The 26,146-nt window shown below is 39.6% G+C and overlaps 1 protein-coding gene across 1 annotated transcript; it reads left to right on the forward strand.

Annotated features, from left to right (window-relative positions):
* The first annotated feature begins 1,302 nt into the window (after window positions 1-1,302).
* Window positions 1,303-20,448, forward strand: PBLD (phenazine biosynthesis like protein domain containing). Its single transcript, XM_009568174.2, has 9 exons — window positions 1,303-1,495; window positions 3,981-4,080; window positions 7,605-7,703; window positions 9,517-9,626; window positions 9,772-9,801; window positions 10,322-10,410; window positions 11,523-11,701; window positions 13,462-13,524; window positions 17,452-20,448. The coding sequence occupies exons 1-9, from the start codon at window positions 1,412-1,414 to the stop codon at window positions 17,562-17,564; spliced, it is 867 nt and encodes a 288-aa protein (XP_009566469.1). The 5' UTR covers window positions 1,303-1,411; the 3' UTR covers window positions 17,565-20,448.
* Window positions 20,449-26,146: the final 5,698 nt, after the last annotated feature.

The raw sequence follows: 26,146 nt of genomic DNA on the forward strand, positions 1-26,146 counted from the left end.
TTGAACACCTCCAGGGATGGGGCATCCATAAGCTTCTCTGGGCAACCTGGGCCAGTGCCTCACCACTCTGATCATGAAGAAATTCCTTATGTCTAGTCTAAATCTGCCCCTCTCCAGTTTATACCCATTGCCCCTCGTCCTATCACTACAAGCCTTTGTGAACAGTCCCTCCCCAGCTTTCCTGTAGCCCCTTCAGGTACTTGAAGCTATGTCCTGACCCAGGACAACTACATCTCACAAGTGAATTAAAGACATCAATAAATTCTCACAGCCCTAAGACAGGTTATCTTTTGACCTAAACCAGCTACATCTTATAAGACAACTAAGCATATCAATAAATTCTTGCAACTCTAAGAGAGTGTTTATTCTTTTAGGTTATTCATCTATGTCTAGCGATTGTCTGCCTATTATCTCTTGATACAAGACAGATTTATATTGCAAGATAATTAAACATACAAGCTGGCTGCAGCAAAACTTATCAATTAATTCTCACAGTAACTAGATCTTGTACCAGCCTCATGCTAGCTGCAGTGGCTCGGCTGTACCTTACCCCTGTCCCTCCGTGCAGGTCTGCGAGGGAGGACGGGGAAGGCTCTGCTGTGTGGGTGCTTGCGAAAGCCACCTGTGTCCCCTCAGCTGGGGTAAACCTGCTGCGCGGGGGAACCTGGCACAGCTCCTGCCTTGGTGTGAGCCTCGCTGCCAGGCTGGCAAGGACAGGTGTCAAGGGGAAAGAACCATAGAATCACTTGGTTGGGAAATATTGAGTTCAACCGTCCCTACCCACTACTAAACCAGATCCCCGAGCACCTCATGCACCGGGCTTTTGAGCACCTTCAGGCATGGGAACTCCACCACCTCCCTGGGCAGCCTCTGCCAGTGCTTTCAGTGAAGAATTAACTAATATCCAATCTGAACCTGCCCTGGTGTAACCTGAGGCCATTTCCTCTTGCCCTATCGTTTGTTACTCGACCAACCCCCACCTTGCTACAACCTCCTTTCAAGCAGTTGTAGAGCGCGATGAGGTCTCTCCTCATCCTCCTTCTCTCCCGGCTAAACAATCCCAGTCCCCTCGGCCACTTCTCCTAACGCTTGTGCTCACACCCTTCCCCAGCTCCGTTGCTGCTCTCTGGACACACTCCAGTGCCTCAGTAGGTCTGGAGCGGGTGGCGAGAGCGATGCCAGACGGAGGTTAAAATCTGAGATGGGAGAGCAACCGGCGGCTGCCGCTGGCGGTGTGGAGGGAGGCTGGAGGCCCTGTGGGTGCCGGGAAGTGACGCGATGGGTGCCGCTGCCCCTCCTGCCGCCAGAGAAACATTAACCTTGGGTTCTGCTCTCCTGTGGGGATCCAGCGGGACGGAGAGTGAGTGCCCTGCAGAAACAGCCGAAGGCTGAATAAAAGGTGCAAACAGCAATGCAAATTCCCATTTTTACGGTTGATGCATTTACGAACCAGCCATTTTCTGGGAATCCTGCGGCAGTTTGTCTCCTTGAAAATGTAAGTTTTAAAATAACAGCTGCTTTATGAGGGACTGCAGTGACAGTCGCTGTTCTGTACCTGCCCAGAGCACCTGGCGCTGTGCTCAACCTGCCTCCTTCACACAGCAGTTCTGCTTTCCAGCATTCTTTGCTGTTGCTCTGGAATACTGAGAAATCAGCACAGGGACATTCTTTTTCCATCAGCACAATTTCATACAAGACACGATTTGTATTTTTTGTGGGTCTTAACTTACTTTTTTTTTTTTTGATGAATATACTACTTTTATTCTGAGTTAAGTCAAGAAGAAATGGATTTTAAGCCAGTGGATTCAGAACAAAATCTCTGAAAGCAAACGCAGTAACATAGAATCAGTGCTCAATGTTTTTTGATTGAAGTGTTGAAGTGTGGTGTTGGGGTTTTGTGTGGTTTTTTTGTGGGCTGTTTCCCCACTCCTTTTTTTTTCTTTAATTTTTAATCTTTTCTTGGAAGGACAGAGGAGAGTAGAGACCTGAATCTGAGTCTTTCACTGTTAGTATGTCAGGTTCAGCTTTAGCCAAGAGTAAACAGACAGTTTTTATTACTTCAAAGTTGCATGGGAGTGGAGTTGACAGGAGCCATCCTCCTCATCAAGGTGTTGGGTACAGTGGTGCTAAGTGGTAGACTGCTGACAATTTTTACCAAAAAGTAATTATTAAACTGGATTAGAAATGCATAGGCCTTGCATTCTTTGTGTAGTAACACTTGACAAAAATTGCAAGTGTGAAAAAACATGCAGAGCAGTCACTGGCAATAGCTTGTACTGACAATACAGATCCTCTCTCTCAGCCTCTCCAGATCTTGTACATGTAGCCTGCTTACACTATCTGCTCATGTTATGGCAAAACATCTCACTTCAGAGGTGGTTTTGACCCTCTAACATCTAAATACTCCTTCTCAGAACTTACTTCAAAATTATGAGCTTCTAATTAAATTTTTATATTAATAGTGAGTGCAGAGATTTTAAAGCTTGGGACTAGAGGCAGAATTAAAGCTGAGATTCAGTTAAAGCAGGGATTCTAATGCAGGATTTTATCCCAAGGTCCAGGGGGCTATGGTGCAGCTAGCAGCAATATTTCTGTTCTCTTTTCCCTTCAGAATCTTAGCAGATCCTTCACAAAATCCGCTGAGAGTAATGCATGAATGGCAAAACAAGCACTCACTGTGTTTCAGAGGTGCCACAGGGTGGCAGTATTTCAATAACGTTCTGTTATTTTTAATAACATTTTGGCTCGTCTTTGTTCTGGTTTAGTATCTTTGGAGTAATTGGCAGTCAGAACTGTTTCCCTGGAATCAAGGAGTGATGCTTCTTACTGTAAAAAGTTACCATGTTGTTTCATTGTATAGAATTCATTCTGCACATACAGGGCTATGGTAGACAGTAGTTGTTCTGTATCTGTAGCATGGATTATTGGCTGAAAAGGATTGAAGTTACTGTTGGAAATAAGTAAAGTTAGCACAGCAAATTTTTATCTTTCAGAGATTGAGCCTGACCCAAGTCCACTTGGTTCTTTGTTTCATTTGTGTTTCAGTATTTTAAAGACCAGATTCTCAAACGTGACCAGTCAGCGAAATTGTGGGGAAAGGGCAATGGAACAAGGGTGAGGTAGAATGTTATACAATCTCGGTGGCTGATGGATCCTGGGATCAATGTTCAGTGGTTGAATCTGCAGACAGTTGGAGCAGAATGTAGTGAGCTGCAGCATTTTGGCTTATCAGTTTTATCTCCTCTCAGCTTCTACTGACTTAGCATATCGTTCCTGTTGTTTGGATAGTTGTATTTGGGGCCCAGCTGTAAGCGCTGATCAGCCATCTCGGCCACTGTCCTGGCCATGGCCACACACCTCTTGCTGGCTTGGATTTTTTGTATTTGTAAAAAGAGAGTCACAGCTATTTTTAGATTACGTTAATAATGACTTCTCAGTGTGACACAAGGATGAATTGCTTCATGATGGGAGTGGTGAGGCACTGGCACAGGTTGCCCAGAGAAGCTGTGGCTGCCCCATCCCTGGAGGTGTTCAAGGCCAGGCTGGATGGGGCTTTGAGCAACCTGATCCAGTGGGAGGTGTCCCTGCCCATCGCAGGAGGGTTGGAACTGGGTGATCTTTGAGATCTCTCCCAACCCAAACCATTCTATGATTCTGTGACTTTAATAATAACTTTTAAAAAAGATTTGTCTTCATGTAAGAACTGAGTTTAGATTTTTTTTTTTTTTGTGATTTTATTTTCCATGTATTCCAAGGATTTGAAAACCGGTAGGACATTTATTAGAAATGCCCACATATCACAGTGATTGAACTAGTTATCCCATTTTATGCTTAAACTGTTTTTACTCTCAGAAAGAATATTGAGATAAAACCAATTCTATTTTATTATAATAGAAGATGAAATTATTATTTATTTGACAGAAAGTTTGATTCTGTATTTTTTGGCCAGCTTTTAATTGGATTTGTTTTTTCATCATTAGGACTTGGCTGAAGATTTGCACCAAAAAATCGCAACAGAAATGAATCTTTCAGAAACTGCGTTCATCAGGAAACTGCACCCTGGAGATGACTTTACCAAAAGTGAGTGATTCTGCTTACCCCCCAAAATCCCTTATGAGGGAATAGGAAGACACTGGGAGTGCGTTTATAAGGAATGGTGCTAATTTTAAGATTGCCAAAGCAAAACCTTGGAGTTGTGATGTCTCTAACTTAATAATAATAATAATAATAATAATAATAATAATCCTTTTGCACATGGATTCTTGAAAGCATTTGTGCTGCATATCAAATTCATTTTACAATAGACAAATATCATTCCTAAATGAAACCATTTGTTTCAGCGCCTTCTACTGAATAAGCAAGTCGTATATAGAATATCTGTTAAAAATGCTATTCAAAGATCCTTCAATTAATACTTACATAACTATTAATCTCCTGGGATAATTTCTTACTATAGAAGCAGAAGACTAGAGATGGAATATGCTTATTCCATACACACAAAAGCGAGTAGGATCTGGCTTGGCTTTTGAGGAAATCATCACTGAGTTAACTGTAAGCTATTATTTGTCACCAAAACTCATTAGCTGTGTATGGAGCCAACAGTGGAAAATACTGGTTTTCCAGCAAAAGTGGGAAATCTGAAGTTACCCCAAACACCTGCCTTAGGCTGTTCATTTGATTGGTCTGAGTGGAGTTGTGTTCTTTGGTAGGGCATGTGTGTATGAGGGGAGAGGAAAAGGAGAGACAATGGGCAAGACAGAAAATATCGCACAAATACTGAGTATGGTCAAAAACGGTTTGAGGATTAGTTTTCTGCTGAATCAGTTTTCTGACTCTGCTCACTTTGCCGTTGTGTGGTGGCATGAGCCAAAGGACTGGAACCCCACTAGTCTGGAGTTGGTAATTATCATGACTTACTCCTATTGTTAAAAAATTGGAGTTTGTTTTAGCGTTAAACTAGTCACTTGAATCAAGAAATGCTAATGCTTTTCATTTTACATGTTACCACCTTGCCAATATGTTTAATGCATTTATTTATTTTCATGTCACCCATATCCAACAGTGTGTAAAATGTCAGTTTCTTGTTGAAGTGCTTATGATATTAATGGGATTGGACTTTGTGACATCAGATCCATGCAGCTGCCAAAGAGGTGCCAGTTTTTTCAAATGAATTTATTCACTGAGCCATACCTGAGAATGTGTTTATTGAGGGGCAGTGGGAACCAGGGGAGAGCAGGAACATTGGAATGTCATTTATGAAACTGTCATCTACTTCTGGAACATTGATTGGTGTGGTAAGGGCTCCAGAACGAAGAGTCTGTTTTTGCAGGAGTAAGAGTATGTGATCAGTGCATTTAATTTAATCCTAATTAAAAAAAAATCTACATTATTTTAAGAGTATATTGATTTAGCAGAGTACAGCATGTCTTGTCAGACTGTGTACAGCTGTATCTCTCGAGCATCCAGGCAGGTTCTGGATCACAGAGCTTGTCTGTCTCCAGTTGGTCATGGCTGACTGTGTTTGCTCCCACTTTCAGCCACAATTTCCACTTGGGGTTGTGCATTAACACTGCAGGACAGGCTTGCAGCTGCGCTCCAGGTCTGCCCTTTCTCAGCGCAGCCTCTGCCATGTCTGTTAATTTCATGCACTAGGTTTTGTTGGGGTTCTGTTTGTTTTCATTGAGTAGAGGATTGACTGTAATGCACTAGTTTTTCACAAGACTTGGTTTTTTTTAGTTCTTTTAAATATCACTGATTCCTCTTGCACCTTTTAGTTGTGTTTATGTGATGACTGTTCACTTGAAATACATTTGCATAAGCATTGTCTTAAATGTCATGGTGCGAGAACTCTGCAAAAGCTACAGGAAACCAAGTATAGTGCACTCGAGTTCCAATTTTTTTAAACAGCAAGTAGAAATATGATTTCTAGTGAAATGAAGGGTTAGTGTACATTAAGGGGTTTTACCAGACTTGACTGGTGATTTAAGCAAAATGATTCATAACTGGCCTAGCTCAGATACAGGTTCCATTATACCAACCAAACAATCTTCAGCCTCTAAAGGGTAACCCAGTCTGCAGGTACACAGCAGTGGTGACCGTGACTTTGTAGAATTCCTTAATACACAAGGGCATGGAAGCTTTATTTTCTAAATTCTCTGCTTTATTAAAGATTACCACAAATAGCACAAAAAAATCACCTCTAGCAAGTATACCTATGATTAATAAAGTGAATAGTATAGTATCATCATATAGTTAGGGTTGGAAGGGACCTTAAAGATCATCTAGTTCCAGCCCCCCTGCCACGGGCAGGGACATCCTACTGGATCAGGCTGCCCAAGGCCCCATGCAACCCGTCCTTGCACACCTCCAGGGATGGGGCAGCCACAACCTACCTGGGCAACCTGTGCCAGTGTCTCACCACTGTCACGGTGAAGAAATTCTTCCTAATGTCTAGTCTAAATTTGCCCTTCTCCAGTTTCTACCCATTCCCCCTGGTCCTATCCCCATAATAGATACAGGTATGTATCAAGCTATTACCACTTATTGTTAGTGATCAATAGCATAGCAGGAATCAATAATATCAGCGTGAAGTATGTATATATTACAGGTTACTACAAACTTATCGCTAGTCAATAACCCGACATCGATAATATAACAGCAGAAATACTTATGATAGATTACTTATATATGTATATATGGTGCTAATCATGTTAAATAGACTTTAGAGGGAGGACAAACAGGTTCCAGAAGGGAGCACCGGAGTGGGAGGACAAACCAAACTGAGCCCAGAAGTGGCCCCATAGGGGCACCAGTAAAACAGTCTCACTTTGAAGATGATCTATGTCATGGAGGTTGGAGGCAGCCATGTGTCCCCAGCAAAGGCCTATGATCACATAGAAAATTCATGCAGACCTGATTAGGAAAGGGCATCACAAAGTTATAAGAGAGAGAAGCTCCATTTAGGGTAAAAAGTAATTTTTATATCAGAGAGACATAGAGAACATATGCCACCACCACTTCAAGAAGCCAGTAGATGCTGTTAATATCTGGTTTTCACCTGGAACAGTCAGTAGATGGTGGTGTTTTCTATTCTCTCAAACCATTCCTGTTCTTTCAGTTCGAACAGCCAGTGGCAGTACAGATTCTTCCTTGCTCAGGATGTTTTCCCATTTTTCCAGACTCTTTTTCACCTTTTCAGGTGATAAGTTGCTGTTGCAGTTTGTTGGCTTTGTGCTTACCGATGGTGTCTCAGTATGTCTCCAATTTCTCACTACCCAGCAGCACTTCAAAGGTGCCAGCTGTATTTTTCGAGGATGCTGCTGGTTGCCAGGCCGGCAGGCACTTCTACTTTGCAGCTACTTTGCTGTTAGAACAAAGTAGTTGTCCTCTATTAATAATAGACTCCTGTTGTTGTCCTGACTCAAAAGCAATAGCTATTCAAAAAATCAGTACAAAATAGATTCCTAGATGAGTGTTTAAGGCACAGACTGATTATAGCATGTGTCTTAATTAACTGAAATGTCATCACGCTATGTAAAGTTTTGAGAGAAATTGAAGAAATAGACTTTTTCCGCTTAATAATGTAAATAAACTTTATTTTCAAGGTTCCTGCTTTGGACTCAGATGGTTCACCCCAGCCAATGAAGTTCCTCTCTGCGGTCATGCTACACTTGCATCAGCTGCTGTGTTATTTCACATACAAAGTATGTTTACAAGCTATTTATTACTATAACTTTAGAAAATTTACTTCTAATTAAGAAGATGTCTGTTTTCTTCAACAAAGGCAATTAAATTAACAGAACATTTAGAAAACGCATGTCAAGGTACTTTAGGTATTGTCTTTTACAGCTGCTCTGTAATTAAAAGGTTGTGGTCTGTTGCCTACACTGGAGCCGACTATACACTGATGCCCTACTGTTACTCTTGTTTAAGAAAAGAGCTAAATGTGCAAATGTCATCTGGGAGAAGTGCAGTGGAATTTTATGGATAGAGAATATTGCTCTTTCCGTTAAGAGGAAATTTCCATTCATCCTTGAAACGTCCAAGAAAGATTCACTGGCACTTGCTGCTTTTTTATTAGTGCGTGAGCTGACACAGGCAGGATGTAGGAGCAGCCACAGACCCACAGATTAAATATGAAGAGTAAATTTATTTTCCTTGCCTCACCAACCTAGGGGATCCCTGAAGCAGCACCTGTGCAGAGGCACACAGGCAGGGACACAGGCACTGCAGAGCTCGGTCTTTGCTGGGACTGAACTTGCTGTTTTTGCCTGCGTTTCGGGGACTCAAACAGGTGTCATTTCCCAGCACAGCAGGAATCTCAAGTGTGTTTGGTAGGGTGCCTCTAAGTCTATGGCAGGCGTGTGTTATCTAAACACAGATGTCCTGCTTGTCCAACACACAGGCCGAACAAAAATTATCAATACCTCAGCTGCATGTCACTGAGAGTGTTTACAGTCTTCCTTGCCAATCTTCTGTTATTTTCCCACAATTACCCTCAGCAGATTATTTATTGAGTTCTTTGAGAATTTTGTCTTGGAATACAGGTTTACTGCAGGTATTATACTTTAGCTGCATAACTGACTTTTTCTGTATATACTGAGTCATAGAATGGTTTGGATTGGTGTTACAGAAGAGTCCAGAAAGGCCCTCTAGCTGAGTCACAAGGTTTGGACTGGACACCCTTCTAGTGAAGGGGGAGGAGTCTAGGGATCCGATCTTAGCCCATCACTGCAATGAAGACTTTGAACCCCAGGTTTTGCCACAGAGTTTGGTTTATTTTTCAGCCTGGGCTGGATGTCCGTGGAGGAGTACACCCTGAATTATGACCCCCCTGGGCAATTATACCTTTATAATCTAAGATCCTCCCCCTTTTCCCCCAGTGCTCTTCAGGTGCTGTCCACATGGCAGGTAGTCAAATGATATTTTGGGGTCTAGGGTCTCCCTGCTTCCTATTTAGTTTTCCTTCCCGCTTTCAGGCACACTGCTGCTTTCATCTCTAGGGTTGGTAGCTGGCATAACATCCTTGGCCCCAGGGTCCTTTCTTGTATAATTCTGTGAATATTCATCCTGTTCTGTCTGTACCAAGGTCTCCTTGTCAATCTCTTGCTTGCTTTGGAGGCCTTTTAAGTCATAAGTTTTGGTCCTTTTCTTTGCAGGGCAAGCTGCTCTGTACCTCTTCTGTTTAGTCACTTGCTAACAAAGGAAGCTCACTAATGCTAAAACCAAAGATTGCTTATGTCAAACTATCTACTCATGATAACGTATAAGCAACCTACAATTTAACTTAACTCTAAGCCATTAATGTTGACATTCTATAAAGAAACTTAATCCCCAGCAGTTGGAAAGGACCTTAAAGATCCTGTTCCACCCCCCTTGCCATGGCCAAGGACACCTTCCACAGGACCAGGTTGCTCAAAACCACATTCAACCCTACTGAGCTACTATAAGGGGTATAGTATAATAATTTAGATTCAAATTCATATCCTTGTTAATGTTGCAATGTTCTCTTTCTAGAAAACACAAATTCAGTTCTTACATTTGTGACGCTTAGTGGTGAACTAAAAGCCAGACGAGCGGGAGATCATATTGTCCTGGACTTGCCACGTTACTCAACCTACCCACAGGTCAGTCAGAATTTTATCCATTGAAGAGTTTCAAGGAAAGTATGTGTTCATGTTTGTATGTGTGTGTAACTCTAACTGTAGTTGGAGAGGTACAGACATAGAAATGTTCTATTTTTTACAGTTGTGTTTGTTTTTTTTTCTTCAGGTATTTCAGGAAGTAGAAGAGTTAATAAAGGTAAAAGAATCTATATGTGGTCTTAGAAGCACTCTTATAATAGCTATACTTGTTTTTATATATTAAAATTCTGAAAAGTGGCAACATGGCATTGCTTGATGTACTCCTGAACTTGAAACACTCAGCTGGAAAGCTCTGGGTCATGCACTCAGGAGAAGGAATTCTCTGGAATGCCATGGTTGTACTCTTGTCTCCCACTGCCATTGGCTGGAGCGTCAGTATTTATTTCAGTGGCATTTTCAGCCTCTTGTATGCACATGAGGGCAATCCAGTGTCTTCGCCCTCTTCCAGGTCTCAGAATTTCTCTCCTAGATGACACATGCAGAGCTCTTAGCACCTACCCATATCCATTCACACACTCAGTGCATTTACTGTTCTTGCTTGTACTTGAGGGCTACGTGAAAAACTTTGTATAAGCCCTATTCTAGTTGGGATTTTTTTTTTACAGAAATGTTAGGGAAATAATATTTCATATTCAAATGATGATGTTTTTCTTTGTCTCTTTCAACTTTTCTACCAGGCAGCTGTTGGTGACTTGGTTGTTCAAGATCTCCGGTACTCTCCTGACACAAAGAAACTCTTAGTCCGCCTGAGTGATGCTTATGAAAGGTGTCTTACCCTATTTTTTTTTTAAAATCAAGCATGCAGAAACCAAGTCTGCTTGTTTAACCTCTGTTCCTTACGTATTAGGCTCTCTGGTCTAGTTTTAAAACAGGGAGATTAAATGCTCTAACTTAAACTTCTGTTTTAAATAGTTAGTTATTGTCTCATGTGAGTTTATTGAACCTGCAAAGCTACATAAGGTCAATCTGAAGTCTATCTCCAAGACAAGGAGGTATAGGGAACAGTTTTAATGATGGTTTATTTTCGCCATCTATCTGAGTTCAAAAATGATCAAGTAACCTAGCAGGAAATCAGGAATCTTGCTTCTCAAATGGAGTTGCATAGCTGTAGAGATCTGCTGAGTGAGACAGGGCACATGGACAAAATGCCGTGGATTCTTATTCCTGTTTTACTGGAATCTGCTCGTGTACTTAACGACATCATAAGTAGCTTTATAGAGGAAATTCCAATTCAAATGATTTCAAAGCATTTGGGGCAAGTTCATTGTTAAGTCAAGTATGAGTTGGATATATATATTGCCGAAACACAAATTCTTTAATCAGGCCAATTCACTTGAAGTTTGGCCTAAGTGGTTTGGCTGGTGGGCCCACAGGAATGTTCTCAGCTTGTTATTGTTAATCTTTCAGCCATTATTTTGTAGGGAGGTGCCTGCAATTTCACAGGCTTAGAGCTGTTGTAAAGTGCTTTAGAATCCTGTGAAGATCTAACGGTGGTGCTATTTTGCTTGCTCTGAAAGGAGGAGGAGTGCTTACTCTCTGTATTTTGTAATAATGAAAGATTTCTTCCAATGATTAAAATGCTGAAACAAAAGTGTACATTTTTGTAGCTAATATTCCAGGATGCTTTGTTTGAGAAATCAATGGGAAATGCGTGGCTTGAGCTTTTTTTCTCTGCTCCCTTGGACTGTATTATATTCTAGTCTTCTGTGAAACGGCACTGGGAGGGCAATGCTAGCAATCTTGTCTTATCTGACATTTTACAGTGACTGTTTTGGGACTGTAGAAAAGATGATTTTGTAGTTTTTTGTTTCTTTGCAACATATAAATTATCGTAAAATGAAGAATATGCACTATTAAAGCTCTATAATTGCATTCAAGGTCTGTATTGGAAGAACTGCAAGTCAAAGCACAACAGTTTTTGACAGTTGAAAAGACGGGAAAGGTGAAAGGACTCATACTGACTCTGAAGGGAAATTCTAGTGGAAAACATAAAGGCCATGATTTTTACTCCAGATATTTTGCACCTTGGTATGGAGTTCTGGAAGACCCTGTTACAGGTATGTGTTTGTGTGACAGGTGACTCTTACTGTTGTTTCAGTTCAATTAAAAGGGTCTTATTAAACTGCATGAATCTGGCTTTGTACTTGGGACTCTTTCTTCTAAATTATTGTTCCATATGGACAGCAGGAGTGTGCTCATTAAACTGAAAACTTTCATGACTGATGCCAACTCATTCAGAAAAAATCAGCTTCTTCCTGTCATTAGGCCAGATACTCCTGTGTTTTTTTAAAATCTTTTCTGTGACATATTCCAATTAGAGAAAAGTGAAAGACTCATTTAGTATTGAATGAGCACTGCAGTAGAAGTTCCTATCCACTTCTGCTGGTGTTCTGTATTTCTTTTGCACTTCAGCTGAGATCCTCTCTATTTTGGTCACAGTTTTTTGTGGATTTTCTCAGGCCTATGAATAAAAGGAACTTGGCTCATATATTTAGAGGCAGGAAGTCCCGTTCCTTTCATATTCCACTCTATAGGGGTGATAATGATTGCTGCAGAATGATGTTGTACTGGTTAATCACAGGTTAATTATTAGCCAGCTGAGAACTGGTAAAAGATGATTAAAAAAGTTGGTAAAAGATACTCATCAAATGTTTTGCTAAATGAAGGGTAAACTTCCTTTATTGGTGTAATGCTAGTTATTCAACACTGCTAGCAGAAAGACAGGTTTACAAAGAAATGTAAGCCATGTATTTCAGTTACTTCTTAAGCTTTCAGTCCTGCTTTCTTGATAAAGCCAGGGACACAGTCTGATGGATGTATCTAATCCGTGAGCTCATTTCTTAGGATTTCTGGCAGGACTAATACTGATCTGTAGGAAAAGCCAGAAGCTTCCAATATCTCTGAGTTTTTTCTCTAGACTAGTTATAGCTCAATGTTGCTTGTCTTCTGTCTTTAAGTGTCCTTTCTTTTATAGAAAGAAACCTTCTTATTGTATTGCTGAAGTATACTTTTAACAGTGTTACGGCTTTGTATTGTATTTCTTTTGTCATGATTTCGTAGTAATGCTACATGTCCTGGTGTCCTTGAGCCCTGATAATTACAGTTACTTCACAGCAGGGTTTCCAGCTGAGCGTCTTTGCCCCTAGCTGCTAACATAGTATGAAGCAGCATCTGTAGCTCTGAATCTGAGAAGTGATCCTGAGTTTTTCCTGTCAGGAAATATGAAATTGATCTTTTAGTTTTCAGAAACTGTGGTGAGGCCTTAACAATCACCTCAAGTCACATCCTGATACTTACCAGCATTCACGACTGAAAAAGCCTTGAGGTTTTGTTGTGAAAATTGTTAGGAGAGGAAATACTTTGATTTTAGACAGGGACTTCTATCTACCTGTTCCTATTCTTCAAACATACACAGTAGCCTGTTCAGATTTTTGATGGGTAGCTGTTCAGATTTCATTGAATAACATCATGTTTAGATGGATAATATTTTGAATTGAGTATTTTGAGATTCTGTTGTCAGGATGCTTGACTTGAGGTAAACAAATGAGTACTTTGGCTCAAATATTTTAATCAGTGCTATTTATTATTCCTGCCAGTTGTGGCTCATCATGAAGCCTTCACCTAGGCAAAATTTCCATTGAAGCCAGAGGAGGAGGAACTAATACTGCTTTATCATAAATAAATTAAAGGGTAAAGCTGTAAGTTCTGTCTGCTGTGGCATTTGGTTTGTTTATAGCATTTACATTGTGAATGTGCTTGCTCTCTAAAGTGGTGATTCTAATTTAATTCTGTGCTTTGTTTTCCGGTTTCTTTTAAGGATCTGCCCATGCGGTTTTAAGCAGCTACTGGTCAGAGCAGCTGGAGAAGAAAGAAATGCTTGGTAAGAGAAAACTTCTTGCAGAGCTGCTCATTTATGTAAAAGCTACTCACTGGAAAGGAAAAAGTTTTATTATTACCGCAATATATTCTGTAGCAATAACTCCTCTCCATTTTCTCAATATAAATAGAATATTATGTAATATTATGTATCATGTGTGTTAGATAATTTTTTAAAAAATTGCTTTCTTTCCTACCCACTGATGTGACACGTGCCTGCAGGGAGTTTGAAGTGTTAGTTTGTGGATTGTAACTCTCTGCGGTTAGTTCTTAATCTCAGCTTTTGGATTTTAGTTCTCATAACCATTCATTATCACTGAAGCTTGGTGAACTTCAGGTGACATTACTTATGTGTTTTGATTGAATTTTATTTTACTACTTGGTCTTTATTACTTGCATTTTGGGTATTTGATACAGGTATCAGATTTTCATTATCAATGTGCACTTTTCAGTACAATTTGGACAGTGTTTTCCTTTCCCCTTATGTGTATTAAGGTGAGACTGAAAAAAGTCATATCATTTCTGCCTGATTTGGGGATTTGCTTGAGAATCACTGCAGATTAATCCCTTCAGTGACTTCTTTAGGAACCTTAGGGTTTAAAATATAGCTAGTGTTGTTATAGCTGGATAAGAAGAGATGATGTATTTTTAACATTCAGATTCTACTTACAGAATGTGCTCTATGGTACAGGGTTTCTTCTCGTTTCTGGTAAACCTGTGTGTTTAGGCACGAAGATCAGTTTTTCTCAGGATGATGATCTTCTATACAGTAGCAAGGGAGGATGTAAGAAAGAATATTCACTTACATTACAAGAGCTGAAAGAGTGTGACTGACCTTAAATGTGTAAGAATGAGGACAAGATACATAGGCACTGGCAAATGTTATTTATCAGTGATTTTATTTGCAGTCTTACTTTTAAATGAGTAAGCCTTAAATGAATTGAGGTGCTTGGACCTTTGAAGTCAAACTAGAAATTTATTGGTATTCTTTCAATCAACGTGATGTGCTTTTTAGATCACTTATTTGTTATTATGCAAGAAGAAGAGAAAGCTCTGGGGAGACCTTATAGCAGCCTGCCAGTACTTAGAGGGGGCTGCAGGAAAGCTATGGAGGGCTCTTCATCGGGGAGTGCAGGGATAGGACAAGGGGGAACAGCTTTAAACTGAAAGAAGTTGTGGCTGCCCCATCCCTGGAGGTGTTCAAGGCCAGGTTGGATGGGGCTTTGAGCAACCTGATCCAGTGGGTGGTGTCCCTGTCCATGGCAGAGGGGTTGGAACTGGGTGGGCTTTAAGGTCCTTTCCAACCCAAACCATTCTGTGATTCCTACAAGACAGAATTTTTTTTTTTTCCCATATTTCACGGAGATGTGTCCTCAAACTTCTTTGTGGTAGAAATCATACAAAAGAGAATTAGGGTGGGCAAGTTCACTTGACATCTGATCAACGCATGGTCTCTGTGTGTTTATGAGGAATAACTTTTCCTTACATTGATGTGACTGAAGGGTATCAGGTTGTACTGAGACAAATTCTGTTTCTAATGAGATTATTTGGAAAAGATGACTGGCGATAGAGAAGATTCTGTATCTCCAAAAATTAATAAATAAGAGCATTTTTTTTTTTTCAGAAACCTCTGCAGTACCTTTTGTAATATCTGATACCTTTTATTGCAAGAATAAAGGAAGATTTTCTTCCATAAACTGCAGGATCTCTTAGTTCCAAAATATATCAGCTATGAAATACTATACAAATGAGGAACATTAAATCTACTGTCAGATCTCTCTGGGTATGTGACCTCTAGCAGGAGGCCAGCTGCATCTCTGCTGAAGTGTCAGACATAATTTCCTGTGTTTGTGTTCCCGTCCTACTTTTATTAGACCAAATTGTCAAAAAACAACCCCCCCCCACAACTACAAAGAGAATTTTCCAGGCTTTTTACAAGGTAAAATACTGTATGATCTTTCTTTTGGTGAACAAGTCTTACGAGGAGCGGCTGAGAGAGCTGGGGTTGTTTAGCCTGGAGAAGAGGAGGCTGAGGGGAGACCTTATTACTCTCTACAACTGCCTGAAAGGAGGTTGTGGAGAGGAGGGAGCTGGGCTCTTCTCCCAAGTGACTGAGGACAGGACAAGGGGGAATGGCCTGAAGCTCCACCAGGGGAGGTTCAGGCTGGTTATCGGAAAAAAATTATTCACAGAAAGAGTCATCGGGCACTGGACCAGGCTGCCCAGGGAGGTGATCGAGTCACCTTCCCTGGAGGTGTTTAAGGAACGGGTTGATGAAGTGCTTAGGGACATGGTTTAAGGGAGTGTTAGGAATGGTTGGACTCGATGATCCAGTGGGTCCTTTCCAACCTGGTGATTCTATGATTCTATGATTCTTGAAGCTATGTATGTATCCTTGAATTCAAGCTGAGTGTTAAACCAGAGTTCAGTATCAGTCCTTGCCTTTTTTTCATTTGAAGAGTCTGCAACATGTAAAGAGCTATGGTCTCTCCTGTCAGATGTGTCGACTTTCATAATTGCTAATGAATGCAATATTTAGCAACTGTCTCTTTATCCAGCCCTTCACGTAGCTTATGCATTTCTGGGATGACATTTATAAGTACACATAAGGAATTCAGTACAACCAAACAGATGATAGAGGACTTTCTACTTTATTGTGAAGAGAAGGGGCTTTATCCAGGGGAATTTTTAAACCCCCATTGAAGGCAGAGCAATCTTTCTGTACCTGTTTACTCAGACAGCTGTATTAATTTGTGGGGAAATTTGGTTCTTGTTGTCGGAGACTGATTTTTGCTGCTCATGGGCATGCATCAACTTTGTGATCCAAAAGGTGAGTGCACATCAGAGATGCTTGAATGTCTCTGGAGATGCTGCTATTAAATGAAATCCTGTAGTTACTGAAACGTTCCTTGCAGGACTGTTTACTTACATAGTGTATATGCCATCTGTTAAAAATCTTCTGCTCTGTTGGGATCTGAATGTAGTCCCTACCTAATTTAAAACTTGGGGGTTTGTAGGGAAAAACATGGCTTTGAACAACTTTTGTGGTAGTTGGAAAATCATTGAGGAAGAGCACTGAACATTAATGCCTCGTCATCTCCAGCCTTTCACAAAAATGACAGTACCTGAAACTCGGCCCTTTGCTAAATGCCATCCCAACCAGACCATTTCCTGACCAAGTAGTCCTGCAGATAAAATGGGAAAACTGACAAGTCTACAGACTCAACTTATTAAGTGAGCGTTTTTGTCCCACCTGTGTATGACTAAGTAGTTTAGGCAAAAGTTTAGTATTTTAATTATTTACAAGTGGAAAGCCATTTCTACTTAAAGCTTATCCAGCTGCATTAAATTATATATCCAGAACTATATAAACCAAGATCTGTGCCTGTCTGTCTAAGAATTTGTCTCAGTTTGTGACAGCTGAGGCAGCATTTATGTTTCTTTGTAGGCTTTTTCCCTACTTACTTCCTGTAGGCTGCTTAAGCTTTATTTACCCTTTAACCTTTGTTTTTATTCTTTGAATGCAGTACCTACCTCAGATGTTCAATACTGGTAAAGTGGTTCTTCATTCTTAGGCAGCTAACACTTGATGTTCATCCTTACCTGGAGAAACTGTCTGTCCCACAAACGGGAGAGTAGGAGGCTTCTGTAGAAGGAAACTTGCTTGGCTACATTACAGCAAACGATCCTTTACTACTTGTATTAACCAGCATATTTGTGAGACTCAGCAGAGAAGTTCTAGTCTGAGTTATGCTCTCAGCTAATCTTCACCCATAAGGAAAAACCATCCAGGGTGTCCCTGGCACAGTGCTTGCCTTGGTACTCCTTGCTTGCTGCAGACAGAGGCCTTATTTCCCTGAGTATTCGTGGATTTTTAAATAATACGTGATAGATACTGGGTTTTTAACTGCGGATTCTTGTTTCTGTTTAGCTTTTCAATGTTCCCGACGTGGAGGAGAGTTGAAGATTTCACTGCGTGATGATGGAAGAGTGGACATTGCGGGGCAAATTGCTATTGTATTAAAAGGAAACCTGACTTTCTGAAAAAATTGGCACTACCCATTTAATCTCCTATACCTTCAAATTATTCGTATGCTGATTGTACCTCAGCTCTGGGCAGTGAATCACCGTTAGCCTCAAAAGGCTTTGCCTATGTTATGGTCCATTTAAACAAATCACTTGAAAATGCTCCCTTCTGGTCTTCAAGATCCTTGATGTTTTTTTCTTCGCTTTTGTCTTGCCGCTTCATACATACACTGACCTCAGAAACTGTCCAAGGACAGCTATATTGTTTTTCTCCTTCTAAATGATTCTTTTCTTTATTTCCAAATGCCACCTTAAAAGCCATTCCTGCTTCCTGGATTGAATTGTAAACTTTTCTCATTGATAATATAACGAAACTTTTTCCATGTTACTATTCTCAATGAAATCTGACTACAGTCCGTTCTTAAAACGAAGCCAAACCACTTTTCTCTGCATTAGATTGAAATAATGCTCAAATGTTCATTAATTTACTTGAATTAAAGTATGAAAAAAATAGAAATGGTTTAGAGATGTGGTTTATGGCTGTCTTCTATGAACAGTGCATTTCAAAAGTGGATGATATCGCAGTGGCTCGGAGTACTGCAGCTTGGTCAATATTTTTAATTAAAGTTTTAGCGGAAAGATTGAGGAGATTGACATAGCGATGCACATAACATTGGTTAAAATCTGAAAGAAGACTTTATTGGTTACAGTAAATATAATTCACTTTTCCAAGGCTGAAAATCTGCTCCTAAATTAAAAGTTTCTCCTGTAATTTCCTTAATGAAGTGTGCTGCTTCAGGTATTTTCACTTTTTACTTTAGTGTTCTTGTCTTTCTCTGGATTTATGAGGAATATTGAACTGTTTCAGTTACTCTTGGTAAAACTCGGTTTTTCCTTTCAAATCCCTTTGTCCTAAGCTTTGCTTTAGTTCTTTTTCTTTGCCGTATTTCATGATGAAGTATTTTGAACTCAAAGGCATTTTCATGCCATGGGAACAGCTGGATGTCAGTCCTTTATGAATGATGAGGAACTTAGTTGTGCCAAGTTCCCCTGTTTCCAGTTACTTTGAATTTTATTGTAACTCATAACGTACACTTTACTTATGTCCAAGTAGCAGGGGGCAAATTACAGTGTGAGAATCCTAGGAGTCATTTGAAATGGAAGTTTCTAGTTCCTACTGCTACATGGAGCATATAGAAGATATGAGTTAAATGCACTACAGATCTCAGGCTGAGTCCAAGCAAAAGCAACCTTCAAACAGAAATGAGTGTCCTTTTTCCATTCAATCTTGCTGAAGTTCATGGATCTGAAATGTGCTTTATGAACATGGAATTATCATCAGCTGCCAGACGCGGCTGTGGAGGCAGCGTATGAGCAATGGGCGTAGTTAGCAGCCACCTGGACCTTGCCCTCTCACAAAGCAAATTGCTCTCTTCCTGGTGTAGCAGCTGGACCTTCTTGAGGAGCAATACCACAAGCTTGTTTTGCTGCACTGGCTGCTTCCTACTGTCTTATGCAAAGAGTAAACCTGGCCCATAGTCTGAGGTGCTTTGGAAAAAAAACAAAGTTCCTTAAGAATATAAATGAACTAAAGAAGCAATTATTGTTCACCTGTCCACATTTAACAAATAGACAGTACAATTAATTGTTTTACTCAAGAGGACTAATAATTTACAAAGCCCCGTAAATTTTAAATATACTTGCTCTCTAAATTTCCTGACCAAACCAATATCTTTGCTGCTTATTGCATTTTTTTTATAGTTTACTCCTACTTAGTCTTCTATTTCTGTTCAGGATAGAAAAATCACCAGAGCTCAGGTGGGAGACCACGCAGTAATGTGTTTCTAATCAACAGATTAGTTAATCAGCCATGATTTATTAATGATGAATTAATTATACCTGATTGTGCAGTTCTGCTGCCTAAATGGAGCTTTAAAGGAGTTATTTTATTAATCATCATTGTGCTAATTGCAGACACAGAAGGATTGCTAATTAAACATGCAACCGTATGCAAAACAGGCAGGGCTGCTGAGAGTGGCAAGAAAAAGAGCCCTTGTTTTCTGAGTAGCAACTTTATTCTCCTGAAGCATCACGTAGATGACCTGGTGATCTGAACTATTCACTAAAACTTATTTTAATACATTGTACAATTTCAGTCAACAGTAAAGGAAATGAGTAGTTGTGACAAATTCTGACTTCCTAGTGCAAAAAATGCATTGCATGATCTTCAAATAAAACTTTTTAGAATTTATGTGGCCTCGATTTTCATGTGAAGGATTTACCTGTTGTATTTATTAAATGTATGTACTTAATTGTCTTAACTTTCAGCAAGATCCTGAATACTGTTAATTTAGCACCAAATGAAATGTCTGATTATACCTTAAATGAGAATTCAGCCTCAGAATTGTGTGAGTTTCACATAAAGAAAAAAGGAACATACTGACAAAATTGATTTCAAGACCCAAAGTAGGCAGGAAGGAAACCGTAGTTAAGGTAGATTTCTGTGAAAAAACTACTATAATTTAAATAAACATCAGCGCCATTTGATTTTTAACCTGTGCAGCACTATTCTTATTTCTTTATAATGCAAAATAGAGTCTTTACGTGCTTTAGAGTGTCAAGCAGACTTCATTATCGTGGACTTTCTGTAGACTCTTAATGCAAGTTGTGAGGCCTTCCTAATTAATTAAATAGGACTTTGTTTAAGGGAGATTTCCTGGACTGCCTATATAATATCACCATTATTAGCATATAAATTTAGAATTTAATGTTTCCTTAAGGAAATAGATAAATTGCAAATAAAATACTGAATCAAAAGATCGGTTAAGTCAAGGTGATAAGTGGAAGGTTGGAGAAGTGTGGAGTCTCTCTGGTGTTTCTGGTACAGAGGATTTGCAGAATTGTTAGGTGCTCTCAGAATTGTGTTTGCTGCTCTCATAATTAAGACTGTAGCTTAGGGATGTGTTGAACCAAGAGCAAATTAAGTGAGGGGAAAATACAATTCCTAAAATTCCTGTATTCTTGAGAGTTATTTAGCATGAGAGTGTCCCACGGAAGGTCATTAACACTGTAGTGTTAATGTGTTAGCACTGTAGTGTTAGTGTTGAATAAACCTTGCTGGATCCAACAGCCAAGACACAAAATCTTGAATGTGTGTTTGCTCATTTGACTTCTTTGACGTGTGTGTCTGCAAAGGCCAGGAAGAAAGCACAAAGCCAGAAGGAAGCAAAATAAGAAAAAAAGGGTGCAACAAACCCCATGTACATTTGTTGCGATAGAAGTGAATGTTAACAGCTAAAAAGGATGAAAAGAAAATGGGAAGCCATTTTTTTAATTCCATAAGCCATTTAACAGACTTGCTTAGCGGATTAATGGAAATACTTTGCATTTCTTTTGTGTTATCGAGATCAGAATCAACAGAATAATATTGAAAAGTTGTCAAAATTGGAACCTTTTGCGAAAGGTGGGGTTAAAAGATTTCACGAATGTGTGCACGGCAAGAGGTCATGTGTTCCTTAAGAGACAGGAAGAGAAAGGAGTTACAGGTAAAGCAGGCATTTCTAGGAAAGGAAAGATTTCTTTGTCTCAGTCCTCGCCAGAGTGACAGGGAAATGTGCCAGGAACAGTTTAAGACCAAGACTTTTAGTTTGGACACCTAAAGTAGGATATGAAAAGATAAACATTTCTAACTCTTGGTTTCTTTGGTGGGAGATTCACTTTGACATGTGCTTTTGCCTCACTGATTGGCAAAGGAGGACATTCCCTGGTAATCAATGTCATAAAGCCCAAGTTTTATCCATTCTGCAGTGTTCTGTCACTTTTTTGGGTGACTTTCCTATGTAATTTTTACACTTTTTATGTAATTTTACACTTTCCTATGCAATTTTTGCCCTGTTAGAAATTACAGGGTAGATAAAATACATTAAGTAAACCCAGGAAAAATTCTCAAGGACAAGTCTAGAATTGCGAAGAGGAGGGAGTTTGAAGGAGATGGAGTAGGTTTCTGAGGAGCAGGAGGAGGAGAAGGAGGCATAATACTTGTGCAGAGACTCTGCAATACATGAGCAGTTAAAGCCCTTCAGGGCATATCCTCTATTTTTGCCTTTCGTTGAAGTGAATGGCGCAAAGAAAGTTTATGTGACCTGGGAGTGGGGTTGAGAGGTGTTAGCCTGAGGAGAGGTTGTAGATTATAGCAGAGCTGGAGCAAAGCATGAGGTGCAACAAATCCAGGAGCCTGAATTTGAATCCAGATGCGTTCTCTGCTCGCATTTTGCTATGCTATGGTTCTAAACCGATAAGACTCACCAGAATGCTCATCCCACCAAGCTTGATTCAGGTGAGGAATTCAGCTGGAATTCTTGAATTGTTCTTTTGTTTCAGAAAGCCTCCTTTCTTCATAAACATTTGTGGCTATAAACAGAAATAAACAATAACCTTAACAAGAAGGGTAATTCAGCTCCTTTCTGAACAAAATAATTCTGCTTTAAAAAAAGCCTTTGGGACTTCAGTATGTTTATGTGTAGCAGCTTTCTGAAGATGTGTCTGATTGACTTACGTGTTTAATGTCAGTCTCTGTTCTTACCTGTGTTTTTAAAGACTACGGTTACTAGACCTTTCAGAAACCTTTCAGCAGTTCGTAGTTAATAGCAACAATAAACACCGTACCCTCTTAATAACAAACTGCAGGCACTTTCTCAATAAAATTACAATTTCAGCAGAAAAAAAACGATAGATGAAAAAGGAACACCTGCTCCTGTAAATTGCTGTGCTGCAGGTACCAGCCCAGGAGACTCTGCAGATGGTTCGGTATTTGCAAACCTGACCTCCCCACCCCTTCATCAATCTCTCACTGATTGATTCTCTCCGCAGTAGAACACATCGTATCCCAAGGTACCAGAAGACACTTTTGAATTAGTCCCAGTCAGAATACCAATTAATTGGTACTTTTGTTTCATTTTGGAAGTCCTTAACAAAGGATGCAGTTTTCTCATCAAGCGCTGGCATTGACTAGAAGGTGGTACAACCAGGCAGTTGCAGGAGGAGCTCCAAAGGGGTTGGACTTCAGGAGATGTGATCTTTTCTAGATTTCCCAACTGGATTAAGTTGTGCTATGCCTGAGGATTTTGAGATGAACAAAAGAGGGTGGAATCTTGAGTGATATGGTTATACATTTGGGGCTTCAGTGGTACCAGTAAAATATTTGGATTTATTTCCTCTTCACTGAGCACTTTGAATTTCACGGCTCTTTTATTCGCTGAATGCCTGAGATAGATTAGAAGGCTTCCAGTTACCTTGGAGAAGATACATGCTTTCCCTGAAGGAAAAGACTTAGAGAGGGAGGGAAGTTAATCTGCATGCAGCTTGCCAGAATTCCTTGTAGTTTCAGACTCTTATTGGGTCACTATCTTGTATTATTGGGCAACTTTGGAGTCTTTTCTGCATTACATAGTTATATATTGATAAGGCCATCATCTAATCCGATGACCTTAATGTGTGTCACAGACAGTAATGGTCCCCAAAGCAGTCTGTGCTCTGAAATCAATGCTTTGTTGTGTAAGGTATGGGAAGGTAAGGTACATCCAATTTTAATATAAAAATGTAAGCTTATGAACAACCTATTGTATTCCTTGATAAGACATCTAGGAATTTTTTGTTGAAAATATATTCTCTGTTTTCAGCTTGTGGTTTTCAAACTTTGTCCTCCAGCTCTTGGATCTCTTTATGTGTTTGTTAGATTACACAGCCTTTTCTGTAAACCTTGTATTCTTGGCTTTTTGATGATGTAGAACCTCTATGGGAAATTTTCCTGGTGTTTTGACTCTAAAAGCATTCCTTGTTCTTTAAACTGTCTGCCAGTCAGTCTGAATGACAAAAATATAGTTATTACGAAGCTCAGGCACTTTTTTTAAGATCTGTAATAGAAACCAAAGTAGTACCTTTTTGCTTCTCAATCGTATATGAAGACAACCATCTGCGACAGAAGTACAGCTGCCTTACTGCGTTTTTTGCATTAGGAATTAAGGTCCTTGAGTAGCTGATGACATAAACGACAGTGAATGCAATTAAATGAGCAAGATTGTGTAATTTTTTTTGCATCTCTAAAAGGAAGCCTGCTTAACAGAAGCGGCTGAATATCTTGCTGTGAAAAGCTTTGCATTTGAAATTTCCACTGTCTTGTTCAGTCTGAGAAGAATTCCCCATCCTCAAGTTTCGATAATTCAAAAGAAATCTGATGGAAGGCTGTCATTTGAGATTCTTGAAATCTCTAAAATAACGAGGAATGAAAAGAAACAACTGGCTTCATGGGAGAAAAAACAAACAACAAGCTTTTTGATACCAAATATTCGGTCCTATTTCTATACACATTGGATGAAGTAGGGTTTTTGCTCTTTTAGTCACAATTTATCAATTTCTGTTCTCATGTATCTGATGGGAATCACTGTCCTTTGTGGGTTCTAAACCCAGCATTATCTATTAGCAATCACATTAAGTGTTTCTTTATTCAGAGTCGGCTTTGCTAGTAGCTTTTAGAATATACCTGTCATGTCTAATTCATTACCGTTTGGAAATGTGACACTTGGGAGACTGGAAAATCTGAAACATCAAATGCTACCATGTGCCTAACTAGAACATCTTAATCTTTTAGAGTTGCCTTTCTTTTGATGGAGAAACCTCTTTGGCGTCCTGCTGTCCGTTTGGACAAAAGAGCAGATGTGTAATATGCGTGCGTGCGTGGGCACTCATCTGTCTGTGGCAGGATGCAAACCAAAGTAGCTACAAATGTTCTGAGTTAATTTGGAAAGCATTCATTACAACATCAGCCCTTACAGTTAATAGTGTAAACTTCTACTTAAACTGAGGGTGAGTTAGTTGGTTTGTGTAACAGCTTAATGAGAAAGTAAAAATGTAATGGTAAAACACTATTGAAAATGAGATGTATATTTATATATTATATATGTATATATTTATCGTTTTCTTTTAAGGTTTCCTTTTCCTTTACCCATATATTGGATCCTTGCCATTTTTCAGCAAGTTTCACATTTCAGCAAGTAAAGATAACCTTATTGTAAAGGATTCTTAAAAAGCAAGTAAAAATATGCTTGTGGAGAATGTAAAGATTTCACCCATGCCCTCCCAGAAAAGGTGAACACTGTCCTTTCATTAAACCAGGCACTTTCTAGTTCACACCCATAGCATCATCAGCTGAGGTCCTGGGTGACCAAAACTTAGTTATTTTTAACTTTGCACACTTGATCAGTGCTGTTTGCCGTGGATGGATACTGAAACGTGAACTTGACCATGAATGTAAACTTAGTGCGCAGAATATCTACTTGGAATTCTCACTGTCTTTACTGACAGCATTTGTGTAGGAGAGTTCTTCACTTAACATTCTAATCATATTTATGGGATGTTTACATGGTAACTACTATCCACTACTAAAAGAAAAGAAGCTAAGCCCGCGGTAGTGTACTGTAAAATATCGTGTGTCCTTATGGACGTGCGATATCTAAAATGCCATGAGAGAGGGGTTTTGATTTACAAAACTGAACTCCTTAAAGTGAATGATATAGATCAAAAGCATTTGTTCATTATTTAAATAATTTAGCTGATTTCTTTAAATATATATTACTCTGTATTTAAATAATTTAATGGAATTATTTGTGTATATAATTCTCTGTATATTCTCTATGTATTTCTTGAAATAGGAGCGCCTTGAAAAAGACACTTAGCTAACAGTTTTTTAAAGATGCTTCTAAATATGTTGTTAAATTGTTAATGAAACACCATTTAACAATTCAGAAGCTTGAAAATCCTACTGAAAATACTGTCACTTCTTATTTGTACATATTTCTTTGGATGGTCAGATTTATATTCTGGGTTTTTTTCCATGCAAAAGTGAAAGTTAAGGATACCTCCAAATAAATATCTGGACTGTGTGCCTCTTAGCCCGGAAACACTGTTGTGAAATACTCTGAGAACTGGTAGTGAGTGCATTTACGTAACAGTTTTGCAAGTGTATGAAGTGAAAGATAATCAACAAAAGTCTCATTTGTGTAACAGCTTTGACCCATTAGGGGCTTTTAAATCATGCATCACTGACTGCAGGGTTGCGTTGTCAAGCTACTTACAGATCCTAGTTAAATCAGGCATTTCATATTTTTGCCCTCATTTGCTTTTGTTTACCAGCAGGAGACAAAATATTTAATTAGTTTTGGGGCATTTCTAATCTCCTCTGGGCCAGCTCCAGCCACAATGCCGGACGCCACTTCTGAGCTAATTCCAGCCGGGCTGGCCCCTCCAGTACAGCATATGGGGAACCTACAAGCCTTTAGCAAAAGTTGGAACTGAACTATGAGAGGGGTGGGACCTCCCTGCTGGGAAAATACTGCGCAACAAAGCAAAAAGGGGCCAGCGTCACCGGTAGAGGTCAAGGCAACACTTAGACCAAACAGCATCTGGCAAACTGTGCCAAGTAGAAATCAATGAGAAGCAGGACAGTGAGTAGTAATTTTATGCCTGTTTGCACAAGAGAATAACTCCTCCTGAGCTGAAAAATTGTCTTATAAAAAGCTTACAGCATCCTTTGGCATCACCGTCTC

The sequence above is a fragment of the Cuculus canorus genome, chromosome 7, assembly GCF_017976375.1.
Source record: "Cuculus canorus isolate bCucCan1 chromosome 7, bCucCan1.pri, whole genome shotgun sequence".
Classification (NCBI taxonomy): Eukaryota; Metazoa; Chordata; class Aves; order Cuculiformes; family Cuculidae; genus Cuculus; species Cuculus canorus.

Excerpts from the sequence above, each read along its gene's own strand:
- PBLD (XM_009568174.2), top strand. The coding sequence starts at position 1,412 with ATGCAAATTCCCATTTTTACGGTTGATGCATTTACGAACCAGCCATTT. Across the intron at positions 10,411-11,522 it reads CTGAGTGATGCTTATGAAAG|GTCTGTATTGGAAGAACTGC; the intron begins GTGTCTTACCCT and ends ATTGCATTCAAG. Across the intron at positions 11,702-13,461 it reads TCTGGAAGACCCTGTTACAG|GATCTGCCCATGCGGTTTTA; the intron begins GTATGTGTTTGT and ends GTTTCTTTTAAG.